Source organism: Xiphophorus couchianus, chromosome 17 (genome assembly GCF_001444195.1).
Source record: "Xiphophorus couchianus chromosome 17, X_couchianus-1.0, whole genome shotgun sequence".
Lineage (NCBI taxonomy): Eukaryota > Metazoa > Chordata > Actinopteri > Cyprinodontiformes > Poeciliidae > Xiphophorus > Xiphophorus couchianus.
The window spans coordinates 16,622,120-16,644,254 of record NC_040244.1 but is presented as its reverse complement, the minus strand read 5'-3'; the positions used below and the strand labels follow the sequence as shown (position 1 = coordinate 16,644,254).

Genomic DNA, 22,135 nt, shown 5'->3' with positions numbered 1-22,135 from the left:
ACTTATCCTGTAAAAGCAACAAATTCAGTTAAATGTATTTACATCTAAATATTTTTGCTCTACATAGTAAAAACTAGAGACCAGTATGAGGACAATCTGTTTTGTTTTTTTTATTCCACAGACGTAAAAGGGACCAAAATGTGCTGCATGTTTCTTTTCTGTTTGAATCCAAGAGAAATTAAAGGAGTTACACTATTATCATTTATCCTAAGATTAGATCATTTAGAACTGTATAGCTAATATTAGAGATGTATAGTGTGAGTCGATTTTTTTGTGTGATTGGCTGAGATTGGTGATCAGCCAATCACCTTGATCAAAAAGCCACAGCACATTTTCCTACTTTATGTGCTATAGCCACATTAAAAAATGAAAACCAGCCAAAAGAAAACCAAAAGTCAACAGACCAGGCCATGACTGCAGTAATTTTGCTGTTATAACAAGCCCTTTTTTATAGTTTAAGTAAGGAAATAGTGTTTTAAATGTCTTAATAATATGAAATTGAGCTTCTCAACCACAAAAAATCTGTTTTACCAGTCAGTAACAGTCATCCCCAGTGACTGTAATTCTCCCAAAGTACAGCATCATGGTGATTTTCCTTCAGGGGATTAGAAATAATAAATGACTGTTGCTGCCAGCGGCAGAACGGTTGAGTCATAAAAAAAAAAACTGGTAGATCTGCACACACTGGATCTCACTGGATCTGTGGGAGCAAATCTGCTCCGTCTCACACTGTGGAGCCTGAAATGTCCCTCTGTTCTCTGCTGCATGTCATGTTTCATCTCACATTGAATCACAACGTCGCTCTGAAAGCAGGAGGAGAAGAAAACACTCTGCTGGTGAAAACTATATGGGAAACGTTCTCAATGTAACAAAATGCATTCAGACAATCAAAAGGGAGGAGGGAAAGGACATGAGACGGTAAGAGACATGACGGAGGAATGGCAGGACACAACAAGGAAGGAAGAACACAACGGAGGAAAGGAGGTAGGACAAAAGATAGGAAGGAAGGAAGGAAGGAAGGAAGGAAAGAGACAAGAAAGGGAAACAGGGATTTGAGGGAGTTCAGCAAACTTTATAAAGTCTCCAAAATAAAATGTGTCAAACACAACAACAATAATAATAATAATAATAATAATAATAATAATAATAATAATAATAATAATAAACTGGATCAAGCTTTGAAAAAAATCCAAACTTTCATGTTTTCAAATGTACAAAATGCAAAAACTTGTTTTTTTATGGTAAATTTAAAGGTTTTAGATCAAAGGGCCGTCAACTTTTTATTTAAAAAAAAGACACTAAACCCATTTTGGGTTTTGATGAAAATAAATCAAGTTAATGTTTGCAGACAATATTAGAGACTTTCTGTAAAGAAATGTCATGAAACACCAAGAGAAATCGCTGAATTAAATAATTTTCTCCATTCATTAACACCGTTCAGGTTTAGGGTTTTGAAAAATCGTATCAGGAGCCGACACGAGGAGTCCAAAGAGCCACATTTGTCTGGACTTTGACTGGGCCATTATGACACATGGAAATGCTCTGTAGCTGTGGCTCTATGTTTGACATGTAAGGTGTTCAGTCAGCCGGTAATTCTTCAGGATCACTCTGTATTTAGCCCCGCCCCCCTCCGCCTCCTCCATGATGCTGCCACCACCATCAGGTTTCAGAGTGATACTCAGCCATGGTTTTCTATCAGACTGTCTCGTGTGAGCAGAACCTTCCCCTGCCTGTTCCTACGTGGTTTCTGGTTTTCTTTCAGCTTTTACAGTTACAACGTTTGCGACCTGCACAGCTTTTTGATTTTTTTAGACTTAGACTTAACTGTATTTCTTTAAAAATCCACAATAAAGTCTTTTCAACTGATTTCCAGCAGTAAGGAAGAGTAACTGTGCGGCCGTGTGCGCCGCAGCTCTGCGCGCCCGAGCGCCTTCTTCCATTCGGCTCACAGCCACAGCCACGCCGCCGCGCTGTACCTCCTCCGTACTGGGGCGTGGATTCAACCTAAGAACAAACCAGAGCTCCCAATTTAAACCCGATTCTAACAAATCACCCCAGAGACGAACCCCCCGCCCCCCGCTCCCCCACTCCGGGCTGCTGCGGGGAGGATTCCCTTTGTTGTGATGGTTTTTCCACATCAGAATGAACAGACGATCCCTAAATGCTCCCCGGGGATAGTTAAAGCCCAGACAGACTCTCTGTGGTGATCCGCGCTCAGTCTGCGCTCCTTTGGTCACATCCGGTGCCCACGCTGTGCCACAGCTCCGCCGCTGCTCCCCGCAGCGCTTCCCTTCGCCAAGACACGTTTTCTTTTCTCTCTCTCTCATTATACCGAGGACAAAGCCTCCCTCCTTCACCGCTGTCCTCCGCTGCCCGGCGCAAGCATGCCCCCCATGCCACTTGTCTGATGAGAGGCAGCAAGTCCGGCCACATCACAGCGCGCCGTCCCCATCGCTACAGCAACGAAAAGGGCAAACAAAAGCGCAACAAGACAGCGCAACGAGCGCCGTGGATGCGCCACACCAACTGCTCCGCGATCTGCGCCTTCAAGCGGGATAATTACTCACCCCGCTTGCTTTACTGTACAACCAGAGCATCGACGTGTCAGCGTGCCAAGAGGCCACACACACACACTCACGTGCCCCCCAACACCCTCACACACAGACAGCTGTAAACACACAGGAGAGTAACAGAAAGAAGACATGAAGCTCCTACCTGGCTGGAACATACTTTGAAAATAAAAGATGACCAAAATAAAGGATCCCAAACAAGTGGCAAAAAGCATCCGGCATATCCTGCTCATCCTCATCAGCTCGCCCAGAGTCTGCTTCATCAGGACGGAGAGGCTGCGGGCTGCGGGAGGGGGGACCAAGGGGAAGCTCCGGGGGCTCTGCTTGGTACTGATGAGGACTGTTCGCCGGTCAATGAGCCAAACGCAACCAGCTCGGAGTGTACCACAGCGGCGCTGCTGGACGGGTGTCCGCCCCCCTGCTCTGAGGAAATGAGCTCGTCCACATGTGGTCCCTCTCTCTCTCTCTCTCTCTCTCTCTCTCTCTGAGGTCCTGCTCGTTCAGCTCTTCTGTTTTGCAGAAAAAAAATTTTTCCTTATTAGTTGAACATATCTACCTCTACAAACTTCTAAATAGATAAAATGGTTACTTAAGTCGTAAAGATATAAAGTAAAATAAAACAGTACATTTACATGCCAAAGTTCTGAAAGTTACAATTAATAGGATTATTTAGAAATAGAAAAACAACAAACAGGATGTGAGCTTCAGGAAGGCATCTTAAAATTAAAGAAAAAGAAAAACGTGAACTATTGTCTGAGTCGACTCAAGTTCAGAACATTTCAGCATCAAGGTGGTTCAAAGTGCTTTTCATCATACAGTCACCAACTATGAAACCAACAAAAAGCATCCCATTTTGACATCAAGCAAATATACATCAGATAAGTTGATCAATGTTTCACTTACTACTAATCCAAGGCAACTCTCATCATCAGGTTGGTTTTAGCCTTTTCCTTTTTTTTAGTTTGGCTTATTACTTAAAAAGCAGCGAGTCAAGCTGCTGTCAGAATACTGCCAGGATGTTTTTCAGAGACAGACTAGAGCAACAGGAGGATGATACTGGACACAACCAGGAGGACCGAGCTGACACAGCAGCCGTCGCCTGGCAACCTGGCCTGGAATGTGCTGCTACTACTCACAATTTTTGTCACTTAAGTTGACATTAACATTTTGTAGATATCTCTATGGTGTCTTTAAAAACTTTATTGCTATTTGGATCGATCGACTTAACAGACTTATGCTAAGTTAAAAAAAACAACATAGTTCTATACCTGCAGCGTTGGTAGTATTTACAGCAAGGACCTGAACTAAATGAATTCCAGTAGGATCAAGTAATAATAAGTCCAAGCTTCATCTACGATAACATGACCTTTGCCTGTCAAGAGGAAAAAAAGAGTTAAGCCAAAAATAAAAGATTTTAAAAAATCCACAAAGCTCTTGATTAACTGGTCTGTCTCTGTTCCAATTCAGGAGATTTGGATCTTGACTAAAAGATTCCAGAAACCAATAGTGGCAGATAACAAAACTAATGGTGGATAGCACTGAGCTATGTCGTGCTACTCAAATTATTTAGTTTAACACAACATTTGATGTGGAATATATGTGTGTTACATGAGTACTTGGGTCACTGGAGACTGGCTCTTACTATTTGGATTAATGGTGTGTTTTCTAATGAGGTGGAAGCTAAGGGTCAGCTGGTAGCGTTTGTGCAACTGATTTGAATTTCTACTGGGAGCTTCCCTTTGAAAGTTTTCCAGGGACGTCCCACCGGGAGGAGATCCTGGGACAGACCCAGCTCACACTGGAGGGACTGAACCCTTTCTTGCCTAAGAACACCATTGGGATTCAACAGAAAGAGCTGGTAGGCATTACCATGGAGACGGAGTTCTGGGTTTCCCTGGCTCCTGAACCGAGTGCTTCAGCAACCCAATCTGAGATGAATGAAAGACAGCGACTGAACCAAAGTGAACTGACCTGAAGGGGGGTCAGGTTTCAGAGCTGCATGTGTTGTGCATGGACATGTTCTAAAGACATGACAGCAAAACTAATGATGATTATTGATTATTACCAACAGGACTGGTTGTTACTATTTAACCACAACAGACGAACTTCTGGCTTTCAGTCTTGGTAGAAGATGAGGAGTTGAAACAAAAAGCACACCTACATTTATGAATCAGCTGCTAAAAATATGAACTTCTTTCAGATTGATTGGTTACATTTTAGTACAAAAGCAAAGGAAGTGTTGTGTAAAAATATTTCCTTCATACATTTTGGTTTTTGTCCTCAAAGACAGTCTCCCCGTTTTCTCCTGTCTGTCTACTCAAATTTAAATATGGATCTTTAAACATGTAGTAGTTAATTTATCCCAAAAACATTTTCACAATTTTTTCTACTTGCAGTATTTCTGGGACTTTTATGCTAATTTCCCAGCCACCTCCTGGTTTCTGCCAGTTGGTGAAGACGGATGTGTGGAAATTCAGAGAATGAGCAAGAGGACAATACCGATGGTAGACACAAGAAACGTTTCCCAATAACTTCATCCAATCATAAGAAATGTTCTGTTCTGTTGCATTGTTTGCTGTTTCTCACTACATTTGTTGCACATAAACCTCACATACAAAGCAGCCAGGATGTGAAAAGGTTTGCAGCACAGAGGAGCTGCAGTGGTTGTTATGAGCCGTCAGTCACAGCAACAACTCGGCACTGTGTCTGACTCCTGTTGATAAGAAACTGAATTGACCTTCATAAAGGCTCCGTTCACTCGGCTGCTCTGCAGCATGAATGTCTCTGCTGATATGTTTCAGATTCAGGTTTCACAAACAAGAACTCTGGTAGCCTCAGTCAGCATGAGGCATTGTTAGTGGCAAGACCGCATCGCTGCATGAATCAGCTCACATCCAGTTCATCAGCACCAGCTTCCTCCAACCATTTTATCTTTGTGCCATTTAGACAAAGTGATGCGTTATCTTGGTATAGAACATGTGTTTCTAGATTCTGCCTTGGTACAAATTACAGTAGAACAAATATAATTTATATACATAACACCAGACTCTGGACCTTAAGGCATTAGGTTTTATTAACTAATTACATAGATCTAAATGCATTTATAATTTCAATACATTTAATCAATTTTTGTTTACATACCAAAGTTTCTGGCTGGAACCTTTGTAGTGCAATACCAGAAAAGACTATTGTTGTTCACTTTGTGCTAAAAGCAGTTAGCCAATCAGTGAAGGTGTTCCAGCCTAAAATCGCATCTTAATGCTAACCATGTAGCAGCAGCACAATGCTAATGTCAGCAGCTACAGTCCACATTTATGAAGAAGTTCCATGAATGATCAGGAGTTCCTGAAACTCTGGAAAGATGAATGGATAGAATAACACTTTGCTCCAATCTGATGACTGAAGAGTCAAAATGACAGATTAAAAACAAGAAGCTGTTATTGAGCTCATATGTCTGTTTATTCAATGATTTAGCAACAAAAGGGGTTTTTGAATTGAAAATGTAGCTTATTCTGGTAATGTCTAGTTTTCAATCAAAATGTAATTAATTACCTTTAATAAATCTTTTATATACCCTGCAATTAATTTAATTAAAAAAACAATTCTAGTCCAAACAATGTAAAAGACCATATTCCCTCAAGCTCTGACTAGACCTTTTCTGTTTTAGGTCAGTTAAGTTGACCAAAAATATTTTTATTTGCCAAATACCAATTTAAGTTTATTCAAATCTGGAACTTGACATAATATTTTCTTAGTATTTCGGCTCATTTTAAACTTCAGTCAGATTTTCTGGGTTTCCTCTATTGAACAAAGAACCAAATTTCACCCAGGTTTTCAGTGTAGTCCTTCGGTCGTTTCATGAGCCTCACATTTCCATTGTGTTTGAAGGTTGTGTATGTTATGTGTGCATACATGAATTTTGTGTCTACTAGAGTTTTAAAATCTTCTCCACATTCAGCTGCAGGACCACCTACACTCTGAACACTGTCCAAGGGCAGTGGGCATTGATGGATGGACCTCATTGTAAAATGTTAACCTTGCTGTGAGCCGTGCACAAGGTTTTAACAGAGCTGCGCTCTAATGGAATTTTTTTAGCAGATGCCAAAAGAGAAAGCCCCTTGGAAGTTTTTTAATTAGAATATTTGCCTTAGAAAAAGCAGGTCCGATGCTGAGATATTCAACAAAGGAGAGTAATGTGAACATTTTTTATGTTTTTAAAATTTTGGTTACCATCTGCAGGATTCCTGCAGAATCCCAGGAGGCAAACAGGTAAATGGAGTGGGCCAAGGGCCAAAATGAGCGTGGATCTGTGGTGGGTGGGGGGCGGAGGGCTTAAACTCTCAATTTGTCTGAGACACTAAATTTACTGATAAATATTAACCAGTGATTTGATGATAGAGGCTGATAAAGAATATGAAAGAAACTTGTCAAGATCCCCAGCCTAATGCCTAAATATACTGTAGATCCAGCATATTTCAATAAACGTGAAAACAATAAATTTGATTCGTTTTAATCAAAGATTCTGTTAAACTGTGGTCTAGTGTCTGAGGTCTGAGGTTGTGTTTCTCTCTGACAGAACAGAATGTCTGTCAGCAGCTCGCCTGTCAGATTTCACCAGGCAAACTGACCTGCAAACCATTTCCACTCCTTCCTGCTTCCTTGCATCAGGTAACTATGCCTGACAACAGGATGATGCCTTCGACTTTTTCCCCTCTTTGTGAAGATGTTGGGCCTTTGCTGGGTTTGTGTCAATGACGTCTGTCCTCATGTGTCCTTATGTCCAAAGAAATTCCTCTGTGGGACTTTAAGTTCAGCTGGAAATAGCCTTCAGTTCTCAAGTCATTTTGTGCTAAAATATCAAATTCTGATCCGTCACTCAGTTCAGTTCAGCTGAGATAGAATGAAAATCAATTCACAGAACACACTGAGGCCACAGAATAGTAACGTAGCCAGGCGAGGCGCAGCAGAAAACTGTGATTTCCACCCCGTTGATCTCAGGATAAACACAATGTTGAAAATGAGACGCATCAGAAGCGACACGTAAAACTCTCTTCTCGTGAACCTGATGTTTTGTGTTGTCTGACCACCATGTGTGGCACATTTCCGTCTGTAGAAATGAAACAAAGCACAGCTGAAAAATGAGCGATTGCAGTGTAATCCCTCTCATGAAGTCAACTGGGAAATAACAGAAAAATGAGTTTATTAGTTATCACAAGTTTGGCAGAGAAAATTTGTAAAATGCTTCTTTCTATCTTGAGTCAACTCTGACAATAACTTCTATGTGTGATTTAATTATATGCAAAGGCTCTGCAATGTGAACTCACAATGAACTTTCCAAGGAGGAAAAGCTGTTATGTAACTAAAGTGTGTAATACTAATAACACTGATGGGAGTCCTTAATTTGATTTGAATGTGTCCAATAGCTGCCATCACTTCACTACTGTATATGTTTAGTAGTGAGCATGTTTCCAGATATTGTCACTTTTCTTTTTTTATTTTACCTGAAACAATCAAACAAAAAAATCACCTCTTTCTTTATTGGACAGAAAGAGGTGATGATTTTTTTGCCATTATTTTAGGAAGGTGATGATATGAAATGACACAACACTCTGCTGGCCACAGTGGTTTGGCCAGCTTTCATCAATCATACAATCAATCACACAAACTAGGTTGAGTACAGATTTTAAGCTTAAATTTAACAAGGGCCACAATGTGCTCATTACGGGGCCGAGGATGGCATCTCCCAGCCTGCAGCTCCAGCTGAATGTCACCATCGTTTGGGATCAGCTCAGTGACTAAAACAAATGCAATCTGGATTGTTTTTATTTTTTGTTTGTTTCTTTCACTGAACATAACACAAGAGCAAAGAATTTCTAATCCAGTCTCAGTCTGAGAACAAGAGTGTCAGAATGTGATCAGAGACATATCACACACCTTCAGAAAGTGGTCACAGTGGATATCAATAAACGTGTCATCACAAAAGTGCCAGCACAGCAAGAGGACTAATTACAGCCCGAAAACAAGCAGACATCTGTTTCTGAGGGAGGACAGCCTTACAGTATGTGGTGAAGGCATGTCAGCTGCTTTACTTTCTACAACAGTCAAAACATAGCAGAGGTGAAACACACACGCACAACCCCCGCTCACCCACACACACACACACCCAAACGAGTCCAAACCATTTGATCATGGAGATGAGAGGCTGGCTGCTTGATTACTAAACGTTTGAAGTAAAAAACACCCAGAATCGGGCGTGCCATGGTGGCGTAAGGGATAGCGCGACCCATATTTGGAGGCCTTGAGTCCTCGACGTGGCCGGCGAGGGTTCGACTCCTGGACCCGGCGACATTTGTCGCATGTCTTCCCCCTTCTACTTCCCCCTTCCCATCAGCCTACTTTCATATAAGGGACACTAGAGCCCACAAAAGACCCCCTGGAGGGGTAGAAAAAAAACAAAAACACCCAGAAACAATTCACTTTTCAAATTAGTAACTTTTATTTAGGTCCATATGAGCTAGAAGAGAGAACAAGATTGCACAGTTGTATTAATCATTCCAAAATAAAAAAAGAGAGAAAGAAAATCATTGTAACCAATAACTCAACATATTTCACTCCCAATAGTGGGTGTGTCATTTGAAACAAAGTAAAAGCTGTAGAAAGAAACTTGCATTGACAGCAGTGAGAACACCATGCTAGTGAATCTCTAGAGGCACATGGAGGAGGAGAGGCTCTTATGAACACAGCAGCTCAGACACACCTGCTAAGATGGCTGCTTTCTGTGATGTAGTAACATGACACCCTGATGAATCCTCTAAAACTTTTTCAATACTTTCTTTGCACAACTAAACAAACAAAAAAGAGAAAAAAACCCTGAAATCTGATTAGTAAAATCAACACACACACACAAAAAAAAAGTGAAGCAAAGTGGTGACAGTGTCCTGCTCTTGGGTTACTTTTCTTCAGATGGAACTGGGTATTTGTGAAGGCAGATAAAATTACAAACCGCTCCAAATACCACTTCTGTCTGCTAGACGGCTGAAGATGGGTTTGATTTTTCAGCTTCACAGTGAGACCAAGCGGGCGTGCAGACTGCAGAAATAAATCCAGCAGATTTAGCTGATTTCTGCAACATGAAAGTCAAATTATGTCAAAAATGATGTTGCCATTTCCTTTACATCTTTCCAGCAGTCATTTCAGCAGGTTGTGTTAAACTTGAGAGAGCCTCTGATTGTGTTGTAGAAGCCTCAGGTCTGCTGCTGCTGTGGCAGCTGTCACCTAGAATCAGCTCCCTGAAAAAGGTGAGCTCCACTGAAGAGCCTTCAGATGGAACTCACATGGGAAACGAGAACAGAACACAAAACTGCTGCTAAGTCAGGTTATGCTGAATAAAAACGGCTGTTTGCTGGTATGCAAGTAAACACCGTGGAAACAGCAACGTAACCGCCATAGGGGACGCTCAGTTTGCCCCTTCGCCATTTTGTTTTGACACAGATGCTATTTATCTTCTATAACCTACTTGAGGTCAACTGTAAAGAAATATGGTTATGTCGCGTCAATAAATGTCTTATGTGATTTTGGTTCCACCAGGGTTTATAATTTCACAAAAGCGGCTTAGAGCCAAAAGAGGGTCAGAACAAAAATCAATGGAATGGGGAGTGAACTGATCAATCGGACCCGATTTTCTTAATTTTGGGAGATCAGTCGATACACGAGAAACCGATATTATCCACCTTTGCACAGATCTAAAAATCAGCTACTGTCCATGTTGCTCTACTGTGACACCAGGCAACGGCTGTTGCGACTGTCGCTATATTTAGCAACTTTACAAACAAAAATAATAAATTGGTATAAGCCAAAATCAAAATCAAAGGTCAGACTTTTTAAAGATCGGTGATCGGCAAGGAAAAAACAATCGGTGCATTTCTAGAGAATAATATCCAGTTTGAAACTACACCAAATTTGAGCTTTTTGTACAACTATGTAGCTGCACTATTCAAAAATACCAACCAACCAACTGAAATGAATTCAGATTGTATTAATAAGGATGTCTAAACTGGCGAAGGGGCGAACTGGCATCCAAACATCCAAACAGAAACTAGAGTATTTCCTCTTCCTGCTTAGACACAAAACAAGAACACACAATTTAATAACAGAGACTGTAAGGTTTATAAAATTGACAAAAATAAAATATAGAATATAATTAATGAAATTTAAAGCATAAACAGAAATTTACAGACAAACAGATTTTTATTTCTTCTTCATCTGATTGCTACATATGCTAATGATTAATAATGTGATAATAAATGAAATATTTATTTGAACAGAGGTGTTATTTCACAAGGCATCATGAGAACCTTCAGTAAAAGTACCATGTGTTACCAAAAAGATGTTTGGGGTCACTAACTTTCCTCTTCCGTAAGCAGAAATATTAAACTGCATAATTCTGCTGTTTTTGCAAGTGTGAGAAAAATATTCATTCAGCCAGCTGACCAGCAGTTGCTCAGCAACAGGTGGAGGAGGGACTCTTTAAAACATTCGTAAACCTTGATGTCAGGACCCATGCGATGAAGGCGGAATGAACCTGTGGGAACAGAGGTGTGTGTGTGTGTGTGTGTGTGCGTGTGTGTGTGTGTGTGTGTGTGTGTGTGTGTGTGTGTGTGTGTGTGTGTGTGTGCTAAAACAGAGAGGAAGTTAGCTGGCTGTTCCGGTTTCAGCCGATTCGGTCACAGTCGCTGCTTTAAAGTTCTCTCTCTCATTCGGCCGTTGCGGTCTTGGCTTTTCATAGGGAGTTTGTTTTGGGATTACTTGTGCAAAAAAAGTTCCCAAAATTTGCAAAATATTTCCAGTTCCTCGATGAGAAGGAGGCCATGTTTTCGTTCTCTTCTCGACAAAACTAGCAAAAATAAAACTCAAATGCTTTGGTACAAAAGATGCAGATCAGAATGGCTGCAAAAAACCCAACAAAAATCTGAGTCTTAAGTTAAGAGTATGAAGCCTTCTACATGTAAGAAAACAAGGCAGAAGAGGAAGTGAGTCTGTATCCCAACTTGTGGACAAAGTTACACCCATAATGTGAAGCGGCCGTGAGAGAACGAACCGGGTTCCATCAGAGCAAGAGGGCGCTAGAGGGCGCTAGAGCTGGGTGTTCCAGCTGTAGCGGCTGGCTCAGTCCCCTACGTCGCTGTCCTGGTCTCCGATGAGCCACAGGAAGTGGAAGCTGAGCGCCAGCAGCGCCGTGCCCAGCAGGTCCCCCAGAGCCGTCAGGTAGGGGATGGAGAAGCTGTCGGGGTCTTTGCCACTGCGCCACATGGAGTGAACCATCCAGTCTGCTATGGACAGCAGCAGCAGCACCTGAGGACCAGCATGGACAGTCTCACTCACAGGAAACTTCCTGCACATATAAAACTCAACATCTTCAAAAGACCACAGGTTTTGAAGTGAAATATTAAGTTTTGGAAGGTGCCTGGCTCTCTGGAAGTACCTAAAGATTAGGGTGATGGCAGGAAAGCCTTCTAAACTCAAAGGCTTAGAGATGACCATTAAAAATAAATCTGAAAAATAACAGCAGAAATTCACAAAAAGTTGCTCAGCCACTATAAGAGTTGCAAAGATTTGTCCAATGATTATTAAGAAAGTGTACAAGTGATCTTCAACATGCCATTTTTTGATAAAGTAATTAAAAATAATTTAATTTCTTTGTTGTATTTTTTTGAGAAATCTAGTCAGAAATGTCTTGGTGTGATGAAAGTTATTCTAAATTAGCTGTAGGAACATTCTCGGGTTCAGCTATATGCTGCCTCTGGGTTCCTTTATAACTAAACACAAGATTTCTTATTAGTGCTTAGCAGATAATATAAAAGTCTAACTGTTCAGGAAAACAAAACAAACAATCAAAGCTGGTTGAATTGAAACTTTCTTGACTAATCTAACCTGAGGTCATTTTATTTGAATAGGTTTTCATTCACACTCGGCTCAGAGCAACAAATCTTTGTGATGTGGTGATTGATGAATCTCACTCACACCAGATCATTTGTAAAATCAAGCTTTTGGATTTCAGGAGGATGGATATTGTTCAAGATGGCTGTCTTTTTTAGCCCTTTGAACTAATTATTGCCTTAGCTGCTGCGAACCGTTTTATGTGTTTAGCATTAGCAGAGCTAAGATTCTTGTTTAGTGAACTTAACTTTTTGGTTAGCTGTGACCACTAATGGCAATTGGTAATTTTATCTTAAAAATCGGCCACCACCTTGAATGTTTCAGTGGCTAAAGTTATTTTTGTTTCGCTTTGTTTGGGGGGAAAAAGCAAGCCCAGGGGAACATAAGTCAACGTCTTGTATCCACATACTCAGTTATCTGCTACACTGGAGAGAGAGCTCAGGTTTAATAACAAGATCCACAAATTAACTAAAGACAATGTGCATTAAAGTGTTCTCACTTAAAAAAATTCAACTACACTGTGAGGTGAGGTTAGGTCAGGTCAGGGCTTTAGCTCTTGTTACTATGGTTGAAAGGAAGAAGTGTTTCAAAATGCAGCCCAGAATAGCACAAACACACAAAACTGAAATAAGAAAGTAAAGCCTGGAAGCAGAGTTATGATAATTGTTATTCATGATTTAGGTTACCGGACCAGGAGGGATGATGGTGACAGAAAAAAGGAAAGTCTATTAAAAGATAAGGGCATGTCTATAAATTAAAAGAAAATGAGCTGTCAAGACGGTTTGTAGTAGCATAATTATCAAAACAAAACCACATTGCTGTCGGTGATCAACACCGACGGGTAGAAAACATGCAGGGATGATGGTGTCAAACAGCAGGGAGAACTGATTGTAACGATGTATCATCCTCTGTGCGAAAATACAAGAGCTCCGAGTGCGCTGACAGCCTTTCATGGCTTAAAAGATGAAGGCATTTCACTGATCTAATATGAAATACTGCTTAGAAAAATGCCGTCCTGCTTTGTATTGCAGGACTCTTTAGAGATGATATGATGAAAGTGTTTTAGAGATGTAACCTCTGTCAGACTAATAAAGAAGTGTGGGCCAGTTAGAAATTTTCAGCAAAGTTCCTTTCTGTCTTTTCACAGTGACTGGAGGTTCTTTCAAACCACCCAGCTTCAGGAAACCGTCTCTGCCTTTGTGGGAGTTTCTATAATTACCCTGGTGGCAAGAAAACATAAATACGCAATGAGGGCGGAGATGTAAGAATTGCAGTAATATGTTCCGATTTCTCGGTACCTGTGAGAATACGGACAGCTGCATTTAGCAAGCCAGTGAATAGTCCTGTCAACTTGTCACAACTGCAGCAATTTCTATTTCAGAGTTGCTCTTTGATTGGAAACCTTCAAAGTTCATAATTTTCGAGGGATATAAAGCTCATTTAGTAACAGCCATTCCTCGTTCCTTCCTAAGAACACAAGACACCAAGAACCTCAAATCTCTCCGGCTGAAGCAAAGAAACTTCTGACCAAAACGAAGGTGTTCACCCATATCATATCATATCATATCATATCATATCATATCATATCAATGTGTTGGACCTCCATTTTACTCATCAAACCGCATCTCCCAGTGTGCCTTGCGCGAGACACCATATTTGTTGGCAAATAAGTTAGCTTCGAAGGTAGCGACGTCACTCCATGGAGGCCACGGGGCCACACGCGTATACGGTCCATTTTTTTTCTAAGAACTATTCAAAACCTTCACATCGTTACCTAGAGAACTATGAAAGAAATACTATTTGTGTACCCAGTTTTCTAAGTTCCCGCATGGCAGTTTGCCTCTAGAAGCCCCTGAAACTGCTCCTTCAGTCGTCAACGACGTGGTTTTTCTTTTGAAACAATGGTAGTGCCGACTCTGCTAGATCCCGCCAGCTGGCCTGCCAGACCACAAGGTTTGTTTTTTTCATGGTCTTGCCGGATCCCTGCACACTGCCTCAACCTGAGCGACCGAGCTCACCTCATAGTAAGACTTTGTTTTTCTATGTCTCTAGGCTGAAATAAGGTCTTTCTTTTATGTGTTTGTTTAATGCTTCTTGTTGAAAATTAGCTGATTGGATGCTGTGAGATTCTCAAGGTGATTTGTTGCTGTGCTGGTTTAAAGCTGCTGTGTGTGTGAGATGTTTGGATTCAGAACATAGTTTGAATCTGGCACTGTGAGCATCCATTGGCTTTCACTTTCTTGTTGCCTCAATTGTCCATTGTTGCTTCCCTTTGTTCACACACACCTCGCTGAAGACTAAGTGTTTTTGGTTCTGTTCCTGGTTTGGTAAGGGTTTAACAAAACCATGTGTTCTTTGTCCCTTTATTAGCTGAAAACTAAACAAAACCACATGTTGCTTTGTTCTCTTTACACACACATTGGTTACCATGGAGAAAATCAGTAGATAGATTATGTATCGGTAGATAGAGGAAGATGTTGTTTAAGGTGTCATGTGATTATGGAAAATGTCAAAATTATAGACGCTAATGTTGGATGAGAAAACCTTCATCCCAACAGTTTTCTCTAGAGCTATAGTCAGGACTCAGTGCAGGCCCTTCATATTCCTCCATCTCTCTGTGGATGATGGAGGAACTGGTGCAGTCACGTCGAAACAGCTAAAGAAATATTCTCCCAAAGTTGGGAGATTAAAGTTAATATGCTGAAGCATTAAGAATTCTTTCACTTAAACTATAAGTGACTATAGTCCAGGCTTGGTGCCAATCCTTCCCATTGCACCTAGTGATGTATACCTTGGATGCAGTTGCTCAGCCGTGGAAACATGTTCATTAAAGCTCTCCGTTGCTGAGCTAATCCGAAGGGCATCTGAAGTTTGGAGGTGTCTGTATGCTACACTGCTTAGCACTGGGTGGCCCTGCACTCCAATCCTTCTTTCAGGAAAAAGACGAAGTTGAGTTGATGATCTTCCTAATTACATTCACTGACAGTCAGTCAGCAACTTATTTCTCTACTGACTGTAGAAGTGGTGAGAAAATGGGAAAAGTGTTTCTATTGCAGTTTTGTGAAACAAATCCATTTCAATGTACCTCCCCTCAAGCCCCCCCAAAAAAGAACGTTAGTAGAACTGTAACTGTAATATTGCAGCTTTTCCCTTAGAGCTGGTTTAATAGAAACATGTGGGTAAAGAAGACAATCTTTCAAAGTAGCTAAGAGATGCTGTAAACTGACTCAATATGAGTCTGTTTTAATGGAGAGCCAAAGTTAGCTCAGTGCTGTTTGTTCTGTCAGGTAAACCAACCAGCGCCACATGGATCATTTCTGACTGAACGCTCGGCGTTAACTGAATTAGCAGTCACCCTTTTCCCCTGAACACTTTAATTCTGCAGAGCGCGCTGCGTTCAGGCTCCTAATGAGTGTTATTCTGTCTCTGTCTGCACAAACACACTGATGACAAAGCAGATTAAGCTCTAGAAGAAAGACGTGGTGCATATTTTAGCTTCCCTCCCCCAAAACTGTAATAAAGCCATTGCTTTTAAGCAATGCAGACAGATTCAAAGCAGAATTCAGCTTTGGAATTTAATGAGTGAACTGATCAATATTCTGTGTTTAGTTTTTGTAAAGGCTACAATGTCAAACAGGCTGGGTGCAAGCTTCTTTTCAACTTACAGCCCTCTCCCTGTCCCCTCCCACTGATGTTCCATCAGTGACTGTGAACCTCAAAGCAGCTCTGCTGGTAATGGAGCCAATTGATTTGTAAAGTCTCCAACTCCTCTGCAGCCTGCATAACATCCTAATGTGCCGTCTCTGCATTAAAGATTCAGGGGCACAGCGGGGCAGAGAAAGAGCTGGACACACACACACCCACACCCCAACACACGCACACACGAGCAGCTAGACTGTTAGTATTCCAAACACTACGACAAATCACAGTGAACCTGAATAAGTGAAAGCAGTCATTCATAATTGAATTCTCTCGGCTGGAACTACCCAAAACTCCGAACAGGTCAGACTCCTTCTGTGAAGTTGTGTGAAAGCACACAATTTCATAGAACACACAGGGGTTAAATGTTTAAAGAGCAGACACACACTCACAACGCATCTCAGCTGAGGCTGTTGATAACCACAGGAGAAAACCCACGTTCTGTGTAAAATTCTTTTATAATACTGTGCTGACCTGTTGAAACCTGTCTATCAGCGAGTAGTGGTTGTTGTCAAATCATTTCCTGCTTCCTAATTCTGGTAAAACAGATTTAAGGGTCACCTTGAAAATCAACAAGCAAGGAGCAGATAAAGAACTTGGGCGTGTGGTTTGACCCTGGTCTCTCTTCTTGAAAAGAGAAAACAAGAACTGCCTTTTATCACCTTAGGAACGTCGCAAAAATATAAGTTTTATTTTTTTGAAAATGCTGAGGTTCTTCTCTATGCATTTGTGTCTTCACACATCAGCTATGGCAAAGCTCTGTGTTCTGGGTTACCGAGGAAACGTTTTAGAGGTCTGCTTGCATTTGAACCAAATCTGGGAAATACGTGTATAGTGGCCCAGGGCTGCTGTCCTGCAGTTTTTAGATGTGCCACAGATATGTACAAAACACTGGAATAAAATGGCTTAATTACCTTCTTCTTGTGTAGATCAGTTCCCCAGAGCCTTAATGACCTAATTATTCTATTCAGGTGGTGCAGCAGAGGCACATCTAAACGTTGCAGGGCACTGGCCCTTGAGGACTGGAGTTTGACACCCCTGCTGTAGAGGGATGACACTGGACCACTGCAACAATTTAAACATGATCTGGTTTGTGCCAATGGCAAAAAGCAAAGTCACTCCAGGGTTCGTACATTTTACTTACAGTAAGATTTAAGTACTTTTCAAGCATTTTCAATGTAATTTTCAAACTCTTACAGCACCACACTTTGGAGATAAAAACAATACAACTGAATTAAAAAAGAACGTTTGGAAAGCTAATGTTGAAGAAAACTCATATCAAGGCCGGACGAAAGTTCACCAAAAGGCATAGAGATAAAACTGTCAGACTCTAAAAGTTAAAAAGTTGAAAACGTTCTGAAAAATGAAATTTCAATTCTTGCCTTAGAATAATAAATATGTTGTTAAAAATTAATATTAAAACTGGGATAAGGAAGGTATAAAAAAAAACAGGCAATGAACATTATTTGACAGCTGAAATTATTGGTGAATTTTAAATTGTGCCGTCAATCGTTATTCTCCATAAAAACGCAAATTTGCAACTGTGCCTTTTAATAAAGTCCTGTCTTTTATAGCAGTGGTTCCTAAAGTCTAGATTCTAATCCACATCAGACAAGTGATCTAGTCCAGTGGTTCTCAAATGGGGGTACGTGTACCCCTGGGGGTACGTGGAGGTACTGCAGGGGGTACGTGAAGCTTTTCAAAATATCTTTAAAAAATCAGTAGGCTCTTCATAATAAGTCTTGGGAAAAATTATTTTGTAAAAAGTTTGATAAAATTTGAATTTTTGAATTTTATATTCAGTATTTAGTTTCAATATCCTTTAAAATAAAACGGTTTGACTGGTTTTATACCTTCCTGGTGGTCACCGTCTTCTGTTTTTCATTTTTGTTTAACCATGCAATGTTTGCAATATGGATGTATTTGTCAGGTTCACTGATATAAGTTATTTGGCTTTAATAAATCAGACAGTGATTTTACAGCACTGTACCTCTTTTTAATTCCAAAAATGTTTTGCCCATGTCAGGGGGTACTTGACTAAAAATATATTTTTAAGGGGGTACATCACTGAAAAAAGTTTGAGAACCACTGATCTAGTCCATCATTACCCGATTAAGACCTTATTCTAAGAGCGCGCGCAGACAGCCATGGTATGAGAAATCCTTGAATCTCCTTGGCAACCATATGCAAACATTTCAGAAAGAGCTGGAGTTTTTAAAGAGACAAGAGACCCAATCTCAAGACATTAAATATCGACGTCAAGTTTCTTTTACGTCATTTGATATATATATATATATATATATATATATATATATACTGAAAACAACACAATTCACTGTGTGTAAAATGGCACTATGTGCTTGGAAAAAAATAAAAAACATGCTGCCCCTTTACGGCTTTGTGTCTGTGGTTATTCATATTTAGCAACAACAGAATCACATGGGACTACTCAGTGAGCCTGTTGCTATAATGTGGAGATGCTCACCTGCAGCAGAGCAGCAGCCAGGTAAACGGACATGAAGATGGGGGTGAGTGTGGTGTGGCCGCTTTTCATCAGGTGGATGGTGTAGAGGAAGATCAGGTGGCCGGGGATCCCCAGAAGCAGCAGAACTTGAGCTGAGCGATGATTTGCTCCTGAGAAATTACAGGTTGAAGAAAAGGAAGGTTAAGGTTCTACATCTGGGGAAGGACAGCTGAATTATACTGGGAGACCTGAAGCAAACAGCTAACAGTTACTAGAGAAAATTTCTGCTCTGCACACAGTAACCTCAAGAAGTAACAGGATTGGTCTCTTTAATAAGGTACAAACACTGCAGGAGTTTTCAGTCACCAGTGACACAAATAAATTTCTGAGCCCTGGAAGAAAATCAGATTCATGCCCACTCAGAAGAGCTTCGTTTCAGATTGTGGGAGGACAATGGAGCGTCCAGAGAAAGCCCACGCAGTTTCTTTTAACATTTGGACTCTTATCAGTACAAAAATTAGAATAAAAGCACAGAGCTTTCTGTTTGGTTCTGATCATGTTCCTAAACTGAAATCTCTGCAGAAGCTGACATTTTTTTGTTGCAGACCCAGATTGTTGCAGTCAATCCTTCATACACTTGTGTGATTTACTTAATGTATCATAAACAATGCATCACTTTAGCTTTTTCAGCATAGTCTTAATTTGAAATATTTGTCAAAATCTGAACTCGTGATCCTATAACAGGTGAAAATATCAAAAATCATGACAAAAATCAAAACAAAATCTGTGCAACGTCGTGAGATTAAAACTGAGTGATCTATAAGCAACTAAATGAATGGGAACCAGATCCAGGGCATGATACTGCCACCACCGTGCTTGACATCACCAACGTGCTGAAGTTGACACTCATGTTACAGCTCTTAGCTGAAAGGCTCAATAAAACACACTAACGTACTTAAAATTAAATATTGTATTTAAGTTATGTGCAAACCCATTGCACAAATTAGAAGACCATTGAAAAGTACATTTATTTTAGGAACGTAATAGTTACTATACACATATTATATACTGTACATTAATTACACAGTTGAATATTTGAAAGCTGTTAATTATGATTTTCCCCTTACAGCTACTAAAATTGTGACATTTAAACTTACTAATTTAAGTAATTACAATGTACTTAAATTAGTTTAGATGCAATAACTCTTTAAATGACTGAGTTTAAAAAACAAACCCTTGAGGAAAAAAACTGAGAGAGACGCAAATGACATTTAGGTCATTTGTTCACTATATAAATATTGAGTATCATACACCCTGCAAACTTTATTCATACAGATGAGCCCCATTCTGCAGAAAGATTTCATCAATTGTAAGATAATCATAAAAAACATTAAACTGCTTATTTTATTTGGATTTTTTATTATAAAGTTCTACATTTGAATAAATAATTAGTTTTATTTTAAAGGAAGATTCAATGAGCAGATATCAGGGAAAAGTTCATGTTGAAAGCAAGTCGATGTTCTCAAAGTGTTCTTAAATGTACTGTTTTCACCAAATGATCCAATTTCAATTATTCAAAAATGTTAATATTGACCAAAGTCATTTTGATTATAGTTTATTCCTTAAAGCATCTCTAACCATCTGCCTTTGCTTGGCATGAAGATTAAATATGTCCCTGTAAATCTGGATCAAAGCTGCATACTAGGACTGTGTGGATGAAAGCTGAAATTCATTTAGTGAATTTAGCCTCAGTCTGTCTTGGACATAATTACTTTTTCTGGGAGTTGGAGTTAGTCTGACATTTTATGAGCAGAATATTAAAGTTTTGTCAGACTTTGTCCTCATCTGTCCTGTGACCTTCCATCTATTTAGCTGGATGGACCTTCCAGCTATATCCAGCTTTGGCATTATAAACACACTGGCTGTTTCTGCTACAAATGTGCACAAAACTTTGTCAATATTCCGCTAAAGTCAAAAAAGCACAAATTTGCAATTACAGTGTTTCCGTTAAATAAGAAAGCGCAATTAAAATCACACATGAGTGAGACTGTTCTACCGATAAGTCATTAAAAAAACATGCTGCGCCATCATCGTCCAACTACTTCCTGCCACCTACTTTATGGTTTTGGCCAGTGGCAACATCTACCTGTTGATCATGTGACTTGTGTGACGAGAAAAAAAAAAGTCCATTATAGTTTTGCTAAATAAATACATTTTGATATGGCCAAAAAAAAAATCACCTCATTCTAGAGGCATTGTTTTTGAAATTGGTGTTTCCATAAATTTTTTTTCAAAATGTAAATAAAGCACAGGGAATTATTGATTTTCAATTTTGGGTGAACAGCTGCAAGACATTGCAGTTTAATTAAATGGTAAATTCTTTGATTGAGACAAAATGTTGATAAAATGTTCTGAAAGGCTTAACAACAACAACTCCAAGTCCCTTTCTGCTGCCGGCAGCATCATTCTCCTGCTCTGGCTCACTTCTGGTGAAAGAAATTATATTGTCAGCTGGTAGAACTAGTTTAAATCTGTGCCAGTTCTAAAGTATAATCTGCATGCTTGTTACCACATCACATGAGAATGAAGTGACCAGTGCAGTTGGTGGCTGGACTGACCTGTGCCACAGAATGTGCGGCAGGGGTAGTAGCAGCCCTTGGCCTCGTCAGGAACTTCTCCCGGAGCGCAGTGGAAATGCAGGTGGGTAGAAATCCTGCTGGCCTGGATGGCCACCAAGTTTCCTCCAATACCTGCACAAGACAGACAGGTGGGTCATCAATGGCTGAGACAAAATAGAACAGTGTAAATGATCTAGAATTTCTTAAAATGACTACTTTCTATAAGAATGAGAACAACATCTCTAAAAAGGTACAGCTAATAAAAAAGTTTGGGTTTTTTGCATGTTTTTATGCAATATTTGCGTAGCATTTCTGCAACAGAATGTTTCAGTTTCCATAAATGTTAAAATGTATGCGCTGCAGTTGAAGAAAATGTAAAAAAGAGCTTTTTATTGATTTTTTTTTTATTGAAAAAAAGAGGGTAATTTTTTAAAAAGGGAATATAGTAGATTTCTAAATCTACTATACTTATAGTAAATCTACTATACTTATCTACTTATAGTAGATTTATAGTAGTATATCTAATAGATTTATAAATCTACTGTATATAAAAATTGAGGTCAGTGATTCTTGAACATTCATACAGCTTTTGAAGCTCTAATCAATTTGAATTCAGCTGAACCGAAGGCAAGAATGGTTTTTAGTTTTAAAGGTTGCTGACCCCGAAATACACCCTATGTCTTGAAATTTAAGAAGAGTTTGAGATAGCAAAAATATTCTGATTTTTCTTATCCCAAGTAAAGGTATCCTGAAAGATGCCTGTTTAAGAATTTGGAAATATTGCAGGATGGAAACAGTTAAAGTTTTAATAGTCCATCTATTGTAGCTCACCTGCTTATCCAGAAATA

At 39.9% G+C, this 22,135-nt stretch overlaps 2 protein-coding genes across 3 annotated transcripts in view; both read right to left on the bottom strand.

Moving 5' to 3' along the window:
- chst11 (carbohydrate (chondroitin 4) sulfotransferase 11) overlaps positions 1-2,989 on the bottom strand; it is a 71,768-nt gene extending 68,779 nt beyond the window's left edge. The window contains exon 1 of one of the 2 annotated variants that reach the window (XM_028044241.1): positions 2,731-2,989. In XM_028044241.1, the coding sequence (XP_027900042.1) occupies positions 2,731-2,833 (103 nt within the window). In that variant the 5' untranslated portion in view covers positions 2,834-2,989. Of the gene's footprint in view, positions 1-2,715 lie in introns of both variants that reach the window. The other variant, XM_028044240.1, reaches the window with a different exon arrangement.
- A 6,053-nt stretch (positions 2,990-9,042) lies between these two features.
- The window catches only part of slc41a2b (solute carrier family 41 member 2b), a 31,070-nt gene continuing 17,977 nt past the window's right edge, over positions 9,043-22,135 (bottom strand). The window contains exons 9-11 of the mRNA XM_028043895.1: positions 21,288-21,419; positions 18,691-18,839; positions 9,043-11,921 (exon numbers count right to left, since the gene is read on the bottom strand). Coding sequence (XP_027899696.1) covers positions 11,736-11,921; positions 18,691-18,839; positions 21,288-21,419 — 467 coding nt within the window. The 3' untranslated portion in view covers positions 9,043-11,735. The remainder of the gene's footprint in view (positions 11,922-18,690; positions 18,840-21,287; positions 21,420-22,135) is intronic.